The following is a 17,566-nucleotide window of genomic DNA, read 5'->3' on the forward strand; positions in this document are numbered from 1 at the left end:
CATGGTCATAGACCCCCACAGCAGACAGCAGCAGCCGTTGGGACTCCTGGGTTCCATTCCCAGGTCTGGGAGGGGGCAACATCTAGTGATCAGAACAGTTGGGCCTGGGAATGGAACTCAGGCGTCCTGACTCCCAACTCTACAAATGTGTGAACGTAGCAAATCACTTCCTCTCTGGCCCATCTATAAGGGGAGGCAGGAGGGGACGGGTCACCGCAGACCCTCATTGCAGCTAAGGGGTTTGGAGGCTGCCGTTCATTCCTGTTTGTAAAGCGCATTGAGATCCTCAGCTAGGGCAGCACCACGTGAAGATAAATGTTTAGCCTCCATGCAAAGCCATTGACTGAAGTTAGTTCCATGACAGAAAAAAAGTCCAAACCCTGGTTCCTCCAGAAGGAAACACCAGCAGGAAGGTCACTTGCAAAAAGACCCTGGGATCTTTAGTGCCAGCTGCACCCCACGGCGTTCTGAGCGAGTTCACTGCCATCATTCACCACCCTTTTTCAGCGCACAGTGTGTCTGCATGCCTGGCAAGGGCAGGCTGGATCCCAAGGATAATTACTCAGGGACTTGTGCTTTCTCTCTCTATGCTTCCAGGCCCCACCCTCAGAGTTAAGCAGGTTTGATGAACTGGGCAGGAGCAACCTGGCAAAAGACAACTCGTCCTCAGGCTGACCTGACACTCGCAAATGGAAAAAGGAGTTATGTAACCGCTGCCCCCACCCTGCTAGCTGCCAAGCGGTGTCCCTTCTCACGGGAGATGAGGGCACTCGGAGCCACAGGGGAGGCGCTAAGCACCTGGCAGGATCAGATCCCAGCAGAGCTCCAGCTAAGAGAATGTAAGGCAGCCAGGCAGCTCCCTATAAGCCTGGGCAGAGCATGTGCCAATCCGATGAGTTAACTTTGACCACATTTGTGTTTGCAGCACGTCTCCGCCTTGCTGCAAAACAAGATTATACTGGCTCTAGCTGAATCGTGGGTTAGCTGCCTCCGCCCGGTCCCAGCATGGCCTTCATTGTGGCCTTTCTTGCAGGCGGACCTATTCTATCACTTTCCCCAACTGAAACCCTTGGATCACAAAACAAACATGCCCAAATAATCCCCAGTCTTAGGGCACATTAGTTACACTCAGACCTTCCAAGCCCAGTTCCCACAACTCCAACCCCCCCTGCATACCTGAGAATAAATCAGGCCCTGTTACCTTCTGACCAGTGCAGCTTCCTTTGCACAGCCCGTACCCAACCTTTGGCATCTGCCTTCCCAGTGGTTGCTTCTGCAAGATGGTAAGTGACATGGATGTGTACCATGACAGCCTGGGGTCAGAAGCCACATATTCACTACCCGGAGAAGAGCAGATGGACCAGGCTAGGCTATCATCTAGAGCAGAAGTTCTCAAACTGGTCTGCAGACCACCAGTGGTCCGTGAACTCCATTCAGGTGGTCTCTGCATTAAGTTCCCTCCAAGATGCGTGCCTGGGTGGCTGCACACAAGAGAATGAAGGGCCACCCACCTAATTAGTGGAGCCGCGCATGCATGGCTCCACTAATTATGTGCCTGGACCCTGGAGAAGACGCACATGTAAGGTGAGGTGGTGGCCTTAGGGTGGGGGGAATTTGGGACGTAAAGTGCTGCAGCGGCCAGAGAGAGAAAAAGAGACGACTTTCCCCAGCTCCAGGGCTGCGGCTGCTGGGGAGAGACCCTGCTCCTTCCCAGCCTCAGTTTGCCTGCGGCAGGGGAGAGAGGGCACATCAATTGCATTAGAAAGGTAATACTACTGATATTAAAATATGAGTTGTGTGCTTTTAATTGTAGAACAAAACACCTTTTTTTTAATATAGCGCTTTTATCCAAAGTGCTTTATAATAGTTAGCTAACGGTACAAACAACATTTGGAAAGATCATTAAATGGTGCGCCGAGACCCTCTGCAATTTTCAAGTGGTCCACGAAAAGAAAGGGTTTGAGAACCACTGATCTAGAGCATACCAACTGGGGTGGGGGCTGTATGAAATCAGAGGATACTTTCTTTAACATTGTCTTTCAGTGGCCTGGTCCAAGAGGGAAAGTCCCCCACTGTCAGGAATGGAGACAGTGGAATAAGGGAGAGCTCCTGAAGAGATTGCAAAAAGCAGATAGCTGTTTGGCCATAAAAATCCGTGAAGTAGCAAGGGAGAAATGGAATTAATTCAGGGCAGTCCCCTGGCCTGCACCATGCAGGAGGTCAGGCTATATGATCACTGTGGTCCCTTCTGGCTTTAGGATCCAAGAACCTGTGAACAGAGCTGATGTCAGTCACTGGTGGAAAGACCCACCTGGGACCCCCTGTAGTTGGATTCCTTCTCCTTGCTCAGGTAGGACTGGCTTGTTTGTTTTACACCTGGTCCTGTAAATCAATAGAGGCTGGGCGCTGGGCTGGAGTTGGTGCTGGGCAGCACCTTGTTAAAGTTCTCAGCAGATTGGAGGACAGTTTTTCTTGCTCTGAATGATCAAGGTCCCATTGAACCATCTCTGCCAGGTCTGATTTCCTTAAGGCCCAAAATTCTTCTGAAGAGTAAGTGTTATGCCCTTGGAATACACCAGCTTGCAGCCAAAGGGCAGAGCTTTATATAAAGGAGGAGGATCCTCTAGATTTCCTACAGGGTCTTCACTGAGCCCAGCTTTTACCCCATTCCCATCTCAAACCATGCTGCACTCTGCTTTCCGTGCACTCAGCATGCTGATCAAGAGGGAAACCTAGGGGGAGTCCAGAGAAAAGCACTTCATCCTGGTTTGTTGGCCCAGCCCTGTGGCTCTCTTCCTTGGCTCTGGTTCCCAGGAAGTGTTTAAGTGAGAAAACAAATGAGAAGAGTCGGTGCAGTGGTGCAAAGAGAACCCAGGAGTCCAGAATTCCAGTCCACACCCTGAATGGACTCAAGAATGTGGACAGCTAGACCCAGAGCCGCAAAAGGGGTAATCAGCCATGCAGAAAGAGTTGCTCAGGCCCGGCTCTGTGCTCCAAGTGCATTTAGAGAAGAAAAAAACCAAACCCTACAGCCGACCCATCAGATTATCTTTCTTGTGAAACTCCCTTGCCCCTGAGCCTGCCAAATTAAACACCCTGCTGCTGGGATTTGCAAGTCACAGTCAAGAACTATTTCACCAAGGCTGCGAGCAACTTCCCGTCAGCTGCAGGAAGGACAGCCAACATGTCACAACAAATATCTCCTGTGTCGCTCTTAAGAACGTGACACTCTCCTCCTCCAAGAAGCTTGGTGGCAAAATGTTTACTGCTGGGGGTGGGGGAGGAGATGCCCCCTTCTTCTCCTTTACAGGTCGTGGCTTGAAACTACACAGCCAGCACAGGAACAGCCATGACAACTGTCAGCAGGAATCCGTGCAGCATTGGCAGCTGTCCCATGGAACCGCTCCTCCAGCAGACAGTGCCCGATCTGAGAGAACACCACGCTGGCAGCCTGGCTGAAGCCTTGATGGCTTCCCCCTCCATCCTCTCAGTCCTGACCTGCAACGCTCAGAATTTGGGGTCCATCCAGTCCTTGGCCTGTGTTGCCATCAGCACCGGTGACGCTAGGTTTTGTGATAGGGATGCTTGCGCTCCAAGACCTGACTGGAGCCACCAGCTCCATCCGCAGTGGAGCTACCAGTCAGCTGTCTGCAGCCAGCCGCCACCACCCAGGACTGGATTTGAATTGACGATTCAGAGGGAATAAGCCTCATCACCCTATGTTTCCTTGAACCACCCAGTTCAGAAGGGAGACACCTTTGAAGTCACCTGGGTGCAGCTCTAGTGGCTGGTTCTACCCACGCAGAGTCAGTGTGACATGCACAGGGTGCGGAGCACTGGCGGCTGTTCTCGGTGCCGTTACCATCCCATGCCCTTGTGAGGACAGACCAGGAAAAGGATTAAGACGTGGCATGGGGGTACGGGCCGCCTTGGGAAAGCCCCTGTAGATTTTTCTGCTGTGAGTGGATAGGTTGCTACCTGAGCATTATCTCCATTTTGCAGATAGGGAAAAGGAGGCTCAGAAAAGTGAAGTGCTCAAAGCCAGCGGCAAGGCAGGTGTTCCCAGGATTCCTGACGTCCACTCCTGTGCCTATTCCATTCAAGGAGGCCGTATCTGTGGAGTGCAGGGCCTTCTTGCCAAAGCAGCAAATCAACCTCTAAGGCGGCTTGTGGCTTCATGCCGCAGAGAAGCCTGTGAAAGCCGAGATGCACCAAAGTCCAGAAGGATGTGAGAGAATCTGTCTTCTTGACGCAAATTATACTCCAAATGCCAGAGCCACATCTTAGTTAAGTGCCGCTGCTTAGGTACATGCAAGCTTCTGCCCTGGCTAAGGTACATGCCATGCTGCAGGGAGGCAACGTTCCCTGATGCTGTGTTGTGATGCTTGTTAAATCCAGGCTTTGGGAGGCAGCTGGATTGGAGGAAACGCTTTAGAAGAGAGCAGAGGGCACTTGGACGTTACAGCTGGGGAACAAGGAGGCTCTTAGGTAAAGATTTCCACTGCAGACCAGAACGTGGCACGAGGCACAGACGCACGGGCAGACGAGATGCCGGACCGGGAGAACACACTCAGGAGAGCAACAAGGGAAACACTTCCGGGGCATTTACTCTCATCCGTTTGGGAGTCTGGCTGCCATTAGAAGCTGCCTTTTTCCCCAGTGTGATACCGCCGCAGCTCCAATCAGCTGGGGCGCCCAAGCTAGCAGCCTCCCCAGTACAGATGGCCCAATGGAAGATCCCACAAGTGGATGGAGAGGCCATACAGGGTGCCCTAGTTCCCCTGCAGAAGGCTGGATAAATGAGGTGGCTCGAGAGGGAGAATAGAACTTGTGGCAGGTCAGGAGCCCACCTAGCTGGAACTTTGTATCACAGAACTACACAGGTACCAGACACACGGAAATAAACAAACTCATTAGACCAGTCTAAGCACAAATCCAGACCTAATGGCAGAACTCCCACTGCCCTCTGTGGGACCAGGGTTTTGCTTGAAACCAGCAACTCAGAAGCCTGGGGTAGACGCTTACCAGTCTGAAAAACAGCCAGAGAGTCGGCGTTTTTCATTTGCAAGTCTCCCTGCGTCCCACCTCTTCCTCCTGCTGCTCGGCTCAGGCCATTTAGCCTCATGGCCCAAATGGCCCCAGTAACCCTCAAGTCTCTCACCTTCCTCTAGGAACACTTACTCAGGATCAGATCTGCCTGCAGTCCCTGAGGCCACCTCCAGTGGAAGCCTCAGCCCCACAGGCTTTAAGAAATTGAGGGGGGATAGATCCTAGTCCATCCCTATGAAAGGGCACAGTCTGTTGGGTTAGCTTTCACCCCGGCCTCCAAACGCAGCTGCTGAGTCAAACAGATTCTGGTGTGTGTGATTGATCTCGTGGAAGGCAGGCAGCAGCAAGCCTGGGTGTGCCGGGTCACAAGGAGGCATTTCCATGCACTTAACAGTGTCTTTAATGTTACATATGTAAATGGGCTGGTAAAAATCCATTCGGTGCGGTGTCAGTTACTGTTTAATAATAAGTGGGTGTGCAGGCAGCCCTTAGAAGCATGCAGTTAACAGACAGCCCACTAGAGGGGCCCCAAAAGCAGCAACAGCTACACCTGCCTTTGAGGCCTCCTAGCAGCAGAATGCCAAGGAGCTTTAGGGCTGGTCTACATGGGGACATCCAGGAATATTAATTCGAATTAACTGAAGGTGTGAATTCGAAAGGGATGATTTAAACAGCATTAAATCCCCATGAGGCCACTGTTATTCAGAACTAAGTGGCCTTAATTTGGTTTAGTGTAATTCACTTTGAAAGTGAATGTAGCTAGACCAAATTAAGGCCACTTCGGTTCTCAGTGAGGGTGTTCACAAAGGGGTTTAAATTCAGTTTAACTAATCCACTTCAAATTCACACCTTTAGTTAATTTGGATTAATATTCCTGGATGTCCCCATGTAGACAAGCCTTCAGACTAATCCGCCAGCCCAAGTGACTTACTCAGGGTCACAAAGGGAACCCGTGGCGGAGGTAGGAATTGCCTCTAGGTGTCCAGACATCCAGTCCTGTTCCTTAGGCACACGGGTCTCCTCCATTCCTCCAGCTGCCCAGATGGTTATTAATTATCCCTATTGCATAGACCCCAGTCAGTCAGGGCCCAGTTGTACTAGGTGCTCTACAAACAGAGCCATCCCCCACTCCTCTAAACATGAACATGGTTTCCACCCTGGGATCTCCTGCCAGGACTCCCCTCTCCCTCATTCTGCAGCATTAGAAGAAGGGCAGCCGTGACTCCCAAGTTAAGAACTCGTATACTACACCACGTTCTCTACCATTTGTTCCACACACACACGTGCCCCATAGCGTTTTGCTCATCTGTCAAAGGCTCAGTCCTTATCCAAGGGTGAAGTTCCCCTCCACAGAGTTTGCAGTCACACAAACAGGACGTTAAATTTTAGACAGAAGCAGCACAACAACAGCTTCTCAGCTCTGCCTGAGAGTTTGTTTACTGTTTCCCATGCTGGGCAATAAAATAATACCAAGCAGCAGCATTTAAGTCAGTCTTGCAAAAGAGTCATGAAAATTTACCAGCTCGGCAAGCAGGAGAGTGGAGTTTTGCCAGGCTGATGTACGTGTAGCCAGAAGGGGCTGCTCTAGGCAGAATCAGAGAGGTCTGTTTTGATTCAGTGGCAACCTCTCTGCAGCACCAGGCCTTATCTACATGGGGACATGCAGGAAAGTTCATTTGAATTAACTGGCAGTGTGAATTTGAAGTGGATTAGTTAAAATACATTAAACGCCTGTGTGAATACCCTCACTTAGAATTAAAATGGCTTTAATTTGGTTTCTGAATGAAGGTGTTCACACAGTGGTTTATTCAGAAACCAAATTAAACCGCTGTGTAAACACCTTCATTCAGAAACCAAATTAAGGCCATTTTAATTCTAAATGAGGGTGTTCACACAAGGATTTAATATAGTTTAACTAATCCACTTCAAATTTACACAGTTAATTTAGATCAACTTTCCTTCGTGTCCCTGTGTAGACACACTCTCGGTTTCCTCCCTGCCGTTGCAGTGAGGTATTATTCTACAGATTCTCCTCTGCCCCAGATTAAGAAGTAAATGATACGGTACCATGGGACGGCCCTCGTTAGCTGCCATATCACCTGATCCGATGTGCGTCAGGTGTACAAAGTTCATCGGCTCCCCTATCATAGTGCGGTCAATTCGCCTCCTTTTCTTTTTCTGCAGGGAGAACAAAAATGAATACTTAACAGACACAGAAATTAACATTCGTTTCCTGCTGGCAAAGAGAGATGCATCATTGACAGGCATTTGGGGCACAGTGTGTGCCCACTGGGCTTCGTGGCAAGGGCACTTAGTGGGTTACATAATACGGTTCTGCCCCTTTGTGTGAGTTTTAAGGGCTCTCAAGGTGCTTTATGTAGGAGGGAGTATTTCATCATGCCCGAGTTACACATGGAGAAACTGAAGCACAGACAGGGGCAGGGACTTGGCCAAAGTTGCAGAGGAGTTGGCAGCAGCACCAAGATTAGAACTTGGATCCTAGCTGGCTGATTCCTAGAACAATGCAGGCACCGATTCTGTGCTGTGTCTCTTGAGAGGGAAAGGGGACAACACAGAACCACGTACCCCACCCTGTGCTGCTTCTGCTCTGGGGAAATTCTCCCCTAGCCACCTTTTCACCTGCCCTTTGCACTGCTGAAGTGGCATTCAGGGGCCAGACTGGAGCCCAGAATCAGTCCCCTGTGGGCCAGATTCTGCTGTCAGGTCCATTGCTAGAGTCAGAGTAACACCCTGAAGTCCATGGAGTGAGAGCGGAATCTAGCCCAGAGCCCATGAAATGGAAGAAAGTTGCTGGAGTGTGTGTATGTGACAGATTCGTGTCAAGCACCCCCTGCCTCCAGAGCTTGAGTCATTAAGAGACCCAGAAGGCAGAAGCTCAGCCAGCCCACATGAGTTTATCCCCAGAGTGGCTGGGGAAGGAGGGCATCTCAGATGGGAAGGACCCCCAGAGACAGGGGATTCCCCAGTAATCACATGAAATTGATCGCCTGCTGGATCCTCATGGCTGATTCTTGCTCCTAGAGGGTACGCTTATCCTGGTCAAGGGCCCAGCTGATGTTCCCTGACCAGAACATTCCTTCTTGGTCCCCAGACCTGGTGCTGGGGTGAATTAGTGTAGTGAGGCAGCAGATTTCCAAGACCCCATCCCTATGTCAGCCCCCAAGTTATAGGCTCATGCCCACCATCAGGTGCATTCCAAGGGGTTTTGCTCGTGGCTACTGCCATGGATCTGATCTGGCTTGGGTCCTTCCTGCGGATTGCGGGCAAACACAAGGAGAGGGAGACGCATGCCAGCTGGAGAGTCAGAGTAAGAACCCCAATCACGAAGATGTCAAAGGATTTTAAGATACCCCAGGGCAGGAGCGAAGACAGCAGCAGTGAACAAACCTTCCTGCCCTACCGCCAGCCCAAGAGCGGTCGCTGCAGCTGGACTTCCCAGCCCACAAAATGGGGGCGGGTTTGAGATTATGTCTATTGTGGAATGAAGGACAGGTGTGTGTGGGGGGAAATACCCCCACCATTCAAATAGGGTAAGTAAACCTAACTGCACTGGAGAGGGAGGGGGACTTCCAAGCACTAGACACTCCAGCAATATCGAACCACGGCTTGTGAACATGATGTGGCTACATCTACGCTTGCAGCTAACTGAGCTCACCTGCCAGTGGGGCCTGTGATCCCTGCATCAGATCTCCTGCTGGCCTGCAGCCTTCACTTCTCTGCCTCTGTCAGGCAGCAAACAGTGACTTCACCTCCCCCCGCCACACTCTGCGTAAGTTTTGACAGGATGTCTGGCCACAACGCCCGCTAGCTATAGAGACCGGTGCTTTGAAGCCGAGAACCCAGGCTGTAACTGAGGAAATATTTCAAAATACACTGTCCTTTCAATAGGAAGCGGGAGGATGGATGCAGAGCGCAGAAAGGCTGCTGCTGCAGCAGCATTAGGATGCCCAGGTTGGAAGCAGTCCGTTTCCTATCTAACCCTTTGGCCAGGCTCCCCTGGCAGCTCAGGGGATCCAAATGGCAGAATACAAGACCAGGTTCCTTTCACAATATCGGCATTGCTTGCATTACGGATGTTTTATGGCATGCTGTAAAACATTCGGCATCAGCTATGGTCAGAGACAGGACTGGACTGGCTGGACCATTGTCCACTCTGGGCATGAGCTGGCTCCTCAGCAGGCATAAACTGCAGAGCTTGTCAAAAATGTTTCCAACCAAATGGTTTGCACCAAAAATGCTGATTCAGCAAAATCCAAACATTTCGTGGGAATGTATCCATTTCGTTGAAAATTGACGAGAAGTCATTGAAACTTCTAAGTTATAGGGGACAATTACAAATGAAATGAAAATGCAGAGTTAAAAAAAAGAGAGTCAGAACAGAACACGTCGATAAGGTTGTTTTGATGTTTCTGAAACGACATCTTCAAAATTTCATTGTGCAGCAAAGTTTGAAATTTGGACTCTTTGTTCTCATTCAGGACAAAAGGTAGTTTCAAAACGCCAGATGTTCCCATTTCCTGACCAACTCTAACAAACAGACTTTCCTCCCCTGACTTTAGCGGAGCTACGCTACCATGGCATGTGCAGCCTGCACTAGCCACAAACAAGAGCCGACGAGGCCAATTAAGTCATCTGGCCTCACCTGAGGGAAAAACGGGCCAGGATCAACTGAGCTAGAAACCCAGCAGGGGAAGGGTTGGACCAGTCTTATAAAGCCAAGAAGCCGAGGTCAGAAAGGGACTGACTGCACAACGCAGGTGCAGTGGGGATAAAGGGAAAAATGCGTGAATGGATCAGAGAATTTTTGAGTAAACGGACCACGCAGGTCAGAGTTGGAAAAGTTATGTCAAATGTCATTTTCACAATGGTACACCACAGGGAAGTGCCATCAGCCTGGCATCGTTTAATAGTGGGATACATCTTCAAAACAAATAAGCGCTGGTGTCCCTCTATTTTCAGAGGATTGTGCTGTACGAGTTAGGGGCAGGAATGCTGAGGTGGCCAGAAAGAGAGACTCAACAAAGCACTATGTGAGACTTCAGCCTGGAGAAATGCATGTGGATTTCAAGTTCGCCATTGTAAAACAAAAAGGATTGTTCTTCACGAAGAGGAAAGCTATGAAGGAATGTAAACTGGGTTTGTATAGAGAACCACTAGACTGAGTTCAAAGGTTTTGATTTCCAGGGGTATAGTTGATGGATTACTTTGGAAAGATCATACAGATTGCTAAAGATAAATGCAAAGGAAGGCTCAACCTGCTTAAAAAAAGTCTTGCTGGGACTAATTTGGGGGTGAATAAGAAAACACAGCTGATGGTATATGGAGCCTTAAATCGGACCAGTTATTTATCAGCTATTGCTGCCAAGCTCTTGGGTAAACATCAAAAGCAGAACTTGAGAAATTAGATTGAATACAAGCACAGGCACTACGAGTTGTGTGTGGTTCATTTATTGCCACACCCATAGGAGCGCTACAGGCAGCTGCTAGTGAAATGCCAGTTCCACCATGAATGAAACTACTGGATCTAACTTTCTGGGCCAAAGTTAATGGGGATTGCAGTGATGAAACATACCAAACAAGCATATGAGGATTGTAGGGATTTCAGTAGGCGAACTAAAGCACTTACAACGTTAGAACTCCACATGTCGTCCAATTAAAACATGGATGCAGGAGTTGAAAGACAAGGAAAAGCTAAACAAAGTGAAAACTTTTAGTCATGAGAAAAATTAAGTTATGGATGGAAAGCCACACGTCCAAATGTGGATTTAGATTTATTTGATAAACTGACGGATAAATAGGAGACAGTAGGTATTAAAAAAATTAAGTGTACCAGTATCTAGATGAAAAGTGGAGTCGTTTTTGTCAAATATGTACAGGTGGGTCCAAAAACAGGAAGAGCAGGAAACAGCATATTATGTACCAAAAGTCAGGAATTCGTGCATCTAAAAGAATAACCGATTTTGTAGCCATCATGCCAGCCAATCTAGTAGCGACAATGCTGGCATTAAATTGGATCAGTAATGTACAGCCAGCAGTGGCAGCCAGTCATCTCTTTTGACTCAATATCAAGCCTTATTGCCACAACAAAAAGGGGCGTCTCCATATGTAGAAGTGATTTAAAATCAGTGAAATGATATTTTGCATAACAGAACTAGAACAGATGCGGATGCATGTAGGATTAGCTTGGTTCCCAGCCCATATCAGGCTAATAGGGAATGAAATGGCAGACAAAGCAGCTAAAAGCACTGTAAGAAGTGGAAGGCTTGATACAGAAAAACCCTTCAGTGTTTGAGAACAACATCAGTCCAGGTTATTAGAGACACAAGGTGGGTGAAGGAATCTCTTTTATTGGAGAGAGAGACAGACGAGCTTTTGAGCCCACAGAGCTCTTCAACAGAAGTTGCTCCAATAAAAGATATTACCTCACCCTCACCTTGTCGCGTGAGTAGACAGGAATTCAAAAGCCTAGTACAGCAAAATTTAAGAGAAGAATGCAAAAAAATTGAATTAAAAAAAAACACACAAAAGGAAAAAGATTTTTTGGATTGTGCCCTAGAGTTGAGGATAATGACATACCTTAGGGCCCGGATAGGAAAAACAAAATGATTTTGTGTTGAGTATTAATTGGCCCCTGTGGTTTGAATGCAAATCTTTTTTCGAATCAATAAAACACAAAGATGGACTATATGTACCCAGAAGAAACGATGGATCACCTTTCCTGGCTATGCACGGGCTTTGCTAAAGAAAGGGACAAGCTCTGGGGAATTGAAATGGCTTAAGGTTACAAATGTTACATTAGGTTATTTAGGGAGACTCCTGGGGAAAGGGGGCACTATTAGAACGGCGTGGTTACATTACGTGATAGACACAGGGCAGAACAAGAGAATATAAACTGCTAGGTAGTTGGTGGCGACTATAGACTAACCAGTCAAGCCTGGTTTGCCATGAAAGAAGAGCAGAGCAAGACAGGAAGGAGAAGATAGGGAGGCTGGTAGGAAGAAGCCCAGGGAAACAGCAAAAGGGGCCTGAGGACCTGGATTGATGGTTGGTAGGGTCCCCGGGTTGGAATCTGCTATAGGGGTGGGCTGGGCTCCCCGCCAAGCACTGGTATTGTGGCTAGAGCTTCAAGCTGGGGACGGGACTGGGACAGTGGTCCTGTTGGAAGGTGTAACCCTGGAAGGGGTGGCCTAAATGATGAGCTGGCCAGAGGACCAAGCGCCATATGGGGGTTTACACCAGACCCTCTCTTGGTGCCTGGGAGGAAGGTAGATGGGGCAGAGGAAAGGGGATAGTGTGACGTGGGGAAGCAGGATGAACCTGATCGAATCAAACCCAAATTCCTCCTTGGAAGGGTTAATGCTGATATTCCAAGCAGCCCAGGGCCCCAGAGGGAACCAGCTCACAAGTTTCTGTTCGCATTTCAGGGCAGAAGATTATTTTTAGATTTCTATGAGAACTGCCTCTGTGTGTCAGGGGGTGGCGGCGGGGGGAAACACAGATGGCTGGCAGCAGAGCAGAAAGGGGAGGGTGGCACAGCACCAGGGAGCCACACACAATAACTCTAAGCGGTCAGACCTTGGTGCAACCTCTAACTGCAACCTAGGAGGAGTCCAACTGGCACATCTCCCACATACCTGCAGAGGAGGGAACGCACCCAGCAGCCACGTTGCCCCGGGCCGGGCATGCCAAGGGTTAAGCACATTCCAGCCCAGGGAAAGAAAGGCCCAAACAAGCTAGTGAATTAATGAAGGCTTTTGGAGTTGGCAGCAAGCGCTGGTGGATTCCTGTCTCCACAGTCTGCTCCATGGGAGGGGAACATGGCTCTTATCGTCAAGGGGCCTTCGGTGCCAGGACCAATGCAGCTTCGCAGGCTGGTATTCGGCTGGCACTGTTTGCCCCCTCCAGTTCCCAGCTGACGGGGCTGCTCGCTTATGCGTTCATCTGTGCTGGAGGAGGAGAGAAACAGCTAGAGATTGAGCAAAGCAAGCCAGACAAAAGGAGGACCCTGAGCAGAGGGAAGGGGAGATGGCAAAGAGCATTGACTAACGAGTAAAGCACAGCATTGGGCATCCGAACTCCTGGGTTTATTTAGCAGCTCTGCCACGTGACTCTGGGCAAGTCACTTCCCTTCCCACGCCCTAGAACTCGACACTCTGCTCCCCTCCTCCATTGGCATCTCTGTCCCCCAGCACCACCTTGCTCCTCTTGGTGCAAGAGCCTTCTCCTGTGCAGCCCTGGAGCAGCCTCTCCGTATCTCTCTACCCCCTCTGAAATCCTGAGACATGTGCCGGGGGCAAAACCTCTCCTGGGATCCCCCTCTGCATTAAACACCCACGGGCTTCCTCCCCTGCTCCAGATACCTGTTCCTCTGGGCTGGCCAGGATCAGAGCAGAGGGGAGCTGATTCCCAACAAGCTGCTCCTCTAGACGATGATTCAGTGCAGAAAACGGGAGCCAGGAAAGAAGCATTAGCCCCCTGAGCAAATGCTACCAGAGCTGGAGTGAGACAGCCCTGGACACGGATGAGGTGGTGATGTTTCAGTGGGCAGAGTTAAAACATTCTGGCTGGATTTCACAGCATGGTTCTAGTCTGAAAAGTGACTCAAAGAAAGGCTCCTTCCTAAGCAAATTGTCCTGCTCCCTGAAGGTGTATTCAGAGTCCTGGCCGCTTAGCCCTGCAGACCCAGCGCCTAGCTCTGGGAGGCTGTGCTAGGTTCTGTTCCAGCTCACCACCAGGCTAGTCCATTCCTGCTGCACGAGCTGGTGCCCAATCCAGCTCACTCTCCCGGCACCGTGGCTTAAAACAGAGCATTACTTCTACACTGAGCAGATCTGAACTAGAGTCATTGAGAGCAAACAAACAAGGGGAGCTGCATGATGCCTCATTTGGGAAGCTGCTTCTCTGAACTGAGTCCAAATGGGGCTGGGCAATGGGGTGGCCAGTAATGATTTTTGTAGCTTTGCTGCCTAACGTAAGAGCAACCAAGTCTCATGCTTCAGGGCTGACTGTAGCAGGGACCAGGAAGGAATCTGTCTCCTGCAGACGTGCACAATTGGCCAAGCATGAACGGCGGGGGGGGTGTGTGTGTGTGTTCTCCCTTGCTTCGTTCTGCCAAGGCAGCAGATTTCAGCATTAGATGACTCAGTGGTCTGATCCAGAATGCAGGAGACAGGTGATATGGATTTGGAGCTGCTCTGGAATGGATGACTACAGTGCATTGCCCTGATTGTTGGGATGTTACCGTATGAATATATTGGTTTATTGTGGGGGGAAGGGAAGAAGGGGGGACGACAAGCAGGAAGGCAAAGACTGGCTCTAGATAGCCACCACTGAGCAAAATTTAAGAGTTGTTAAGAGACAATGGCAGATCTGTTAGCTTGATGATTTCAGCTCCAGTGTCAGTCAGCCTACAAACCGCACCACTGTCGCAGTTCAAACACTGCCTACTTCAACAAGAGGAGTCTCCCATCGCTGCACCTAATCCACCTCCCCGGAAGGTCGCAGCTCGGAAGCTCTGTCTACGCCGGCAGTTAGGTCCGGTTAACTGTATCACTTGAGGGGTGGATTTTTCAACCCCTGAACGACTTAACTTTTCACTGTAGACCAATGCTGAGACACAGGCACTGTGGGGGGCAACTGAAGAAGCTACACCTGCCTCGTTTACCATCGGGGACGCCTGCAGCCTCTTCCACAGTCCTTTCCTCTCTTATGCTTTGTTCCTACTGCTAAAAACAACCATGCTTTGGTCCCTGACTTCCGAAGGGGAGAACCGCAGCTGTCCAAGCTCCATCAGTCCCACTGGCTAAGCACAGGATGTTGTAGCCTAGAGCCCAGTCTAAGACCTCGTTTCCATGGGGACACTCCAGAAGTTAATCTGAATTTAAAAATTCACACCCCCGAGAGCCGTAACTAAACAACCTAATCCCCAGTATATACCCAGCTAGGTCGATGGAAGAATTATTCCACCTCTCCGAGAGGTGGATTTGCTACAGCAATGTCACTACAGTTCCGGTCACTGTAGTAAGTCTCTACACTCTGTGTAGCGTTTCTAGCGTCGACAAAGCCTGAGCATCCCCATGTAGACAAGGGCTAATGGTGGAGAACTGCAGAATTCCAGCCCAAGAGAGCCCAGACACCAGGGAGGTGGAGTTTGCACGCCAAGATGCAGCTGGCTTTGTAACCACGACAATAGGGTGGGTTGACAGATGTTCTCCTCCAGGGCTGGCAGATTAAGAGGAACAATGAACCGATTGGGTAGGACAGGAGTCGGAATGAGGGCAGGGTACTAGATAGACTACAGGGAGCAAGAGGCTGATCTGGTAGAGTGAACTCCATGTGGCCATGCTGCACTGTACCTCTCTCCCACCCCATCCCATGCTGACGGCATCAAAAGGTGAGAAGTTTATATGGGAGCGACTTACCGGTTGTGGTTTCTCTACTACGCAGCAGCCAAGCTTGTGCCAAAAGTCACTCATATTTGCAGAGGCTTCCAGTTTTTCCTTTCTCCTCCCCCCCTTCTGGTCACTTCACTTCCAGATGTGGTCAAGGCTCTCCGGCCCCCGGCTTCACTCCCACTCGAGCTGGGAGGGTTTACACCCAAGAGAAATGGCAGCCCAGGCCCAGTTCTGAGTCACTCCATGGAGCAAGTGTAGTTGGTCTCTGGAAGGAAATTCCAAGGGAAAAACGGGGAAGGTCACTTTCCCTTCAGCTCTCAGGGTCGTGTGTCACCGTTCAGGTCCCCTGCGCTGGCCACACCTGCCACGGAAGGAGAGATTTGGTTAGGAGCCTTATCAGGATGCATCAGAGTACAAGCAGTCTGTGGGGCACAACTCCATTCCAGCTACACCCTACTCTGCGTGCATCCCACAGAGCCATGGCTGGGGTACCATCATCTCCAGAGGGCTGGGTTACAGCGTCTCCTCCATCCAGGGCACCGTGGCAGAGAAGAGAATGACTCATTAGTCAGCCCAAGCAGATATAAGCTGGAAATACCCTTGTGCACTGAGGACTTCAGCCATCTCAGAGGAACACAAAGGGCCCTAAAGTTACTAGGCTGCACGTCATGTAGCTTCCCCCACGCTAGTCAAGGTAGCCTTCCAGCAGCACACTTTCCCAAGTCCAGAGGTTGTGCTGTTGGTCAGTTAAACAATACATCTGATTAACAGATCTCATGCTTCAGGGCACAAGTGGCAGGGGTCAGGAAGGAAGCCTCTTACCCCATGGGAGAGCATTGCACAATTTTTTAGCTTTTGGAATTCCAGTAGGGATTGGTCACATCAGGAGACAGGATATCAGACTAGACAGACTCACGATGGTATCTGGCTATGGCAAATGCTGTGTGCTGAGCAGGGGAGTGGAGGCTGGACTCCTGGATACTGTTCCCACATCACTGGGAGAAGTGTGGTCTAGTGGTTGGCGGGGGTGGGGAATGCTTGAAAGCTGGATTCCATTCCCAGTTCTGCCACTGACTCGCTGCATGACTTTGGGGTGAGTTACTTTCCCTGATCTAGGACTCAGTTTCCACATCTGTAAAACGACTGCAACGTGCACTTTGAGTTCTGTGCACACAAAAAAAGAAGTCGCCCTAGAAGTGCAGCATTACTAGTCACTGAACTCTGCTCATTTCTTTTGCAGTCTGGGGATTGTTTCAATGTATTTCCTAAAATACATGCTCTAAGAATTAAGTCCTATGGTCTACCCCGGGGTGGCCCCACTGCAGCTCATGGGCCACTCTTTTACCGTTAAAGTGTGGCTCATGGAGCCCCTCCATCCTGCACCTACCAGACTGGGCTGGGGGGAGCTCAGGGCTTCTGCCTTGTGGTGGATGGTGGGGCTAGGGGCTTCTGCCTTGAGGTCGGGGAGGGGAGGGAAGGTCTAGGGCAGTGGTTCTCAAACTTTTGTATTGGTGCCCTCTTTCACATAGCAAGCCTCTGAGTGTGACCCCCCCTTATACATTAAAAAAAACTCTTTTTAACATATTTAACATTAATAATGCTGGAAGCAAAGCAGGGTTTGGGGTGGAGGCTGACAGCTTGTGACCCCCCCCCCATGTAATAACTTCACAACCCCCTTAGGGGCCCTGACCTCCATTTTGAGAACCCCTGATCTAGGGACCTCTGAACCCCAGCAGGTGCCTCCTGTAGGGCTGGGCTTCAGTACCGGCAGGTGCTCCCTGTGGGGCTGAAACCCCAAGCCCCCCCAGCCCTGCCGCAGGGTAGAAGTGCCGAGCGGGTGTGCCTGGCTCTTGAACTTCTGAAGATGATCAGTAAGTTTGGCCACCCCTGGACTTGGGATCACGGTGATCCCTTCTGGGCTTAAAACCTATTAAGGTTTTCTACCCTTCTCTCTGTCACACACACACACACACACACACCCCAAAACCCGCACCAGAAACAACACACCCCAGCAAATACCCTAGAAACAACTGCTGTGCCCGGGGGTGGGATTCACAACCCCCACAGGCTCCCAAACAGCCAGATCCTCAACGACCGACATC

At 50.1% G+C, this 17,566-nt stretch overlaps 1 protein-coding gene across 1 annotated transcript in view; it reads right to left on the reverse strand.

Moving 5' to 3' along the window:
* CDC42SE1 (CDC42 small effector 1) overlaps positions 1-17,566 on the reverse strand; it is a 55,040-nt gene that overhangs the window by 9,818 nt on the left and 27,656 nt on the right. Inside the window, exons 2-3 of the mRNA XM_030541743.1 lie at positions 15,492-15,825; positions 7,117-7,227 (exon numbers count right to left, since the gene is read on the reverse strand). Of these exons, the coding sequence (XP_030397603.1) occupies positions 7,117-7,227; positions 15,492-15,545 (165 nt within the window). The 5' untranslated portion in view covers positions 15,546-15,825. The remainder of the gene's footprint in view (positions 1-7,116; positions 7,228-15,491; positions 15,826-17,566) is intronic.

The sequence above is a fragment of the Gopherus evgoodei genome, chromosome 24 (genome assembly GCF_007399415.2).
Source record: "Gopherus evgoodei ecotype Sinaloan lineage chromosome 24, rGopEvg1_v1.p, whole genome shotgun sequence".
In the NCBI taxonomy this organism is placed as follows: domain Eukaryota; kingdom Metazoa; phylum Chordata; order Testudines; family Testudinidae; genus Gopherus; species Gopherus evgoodei.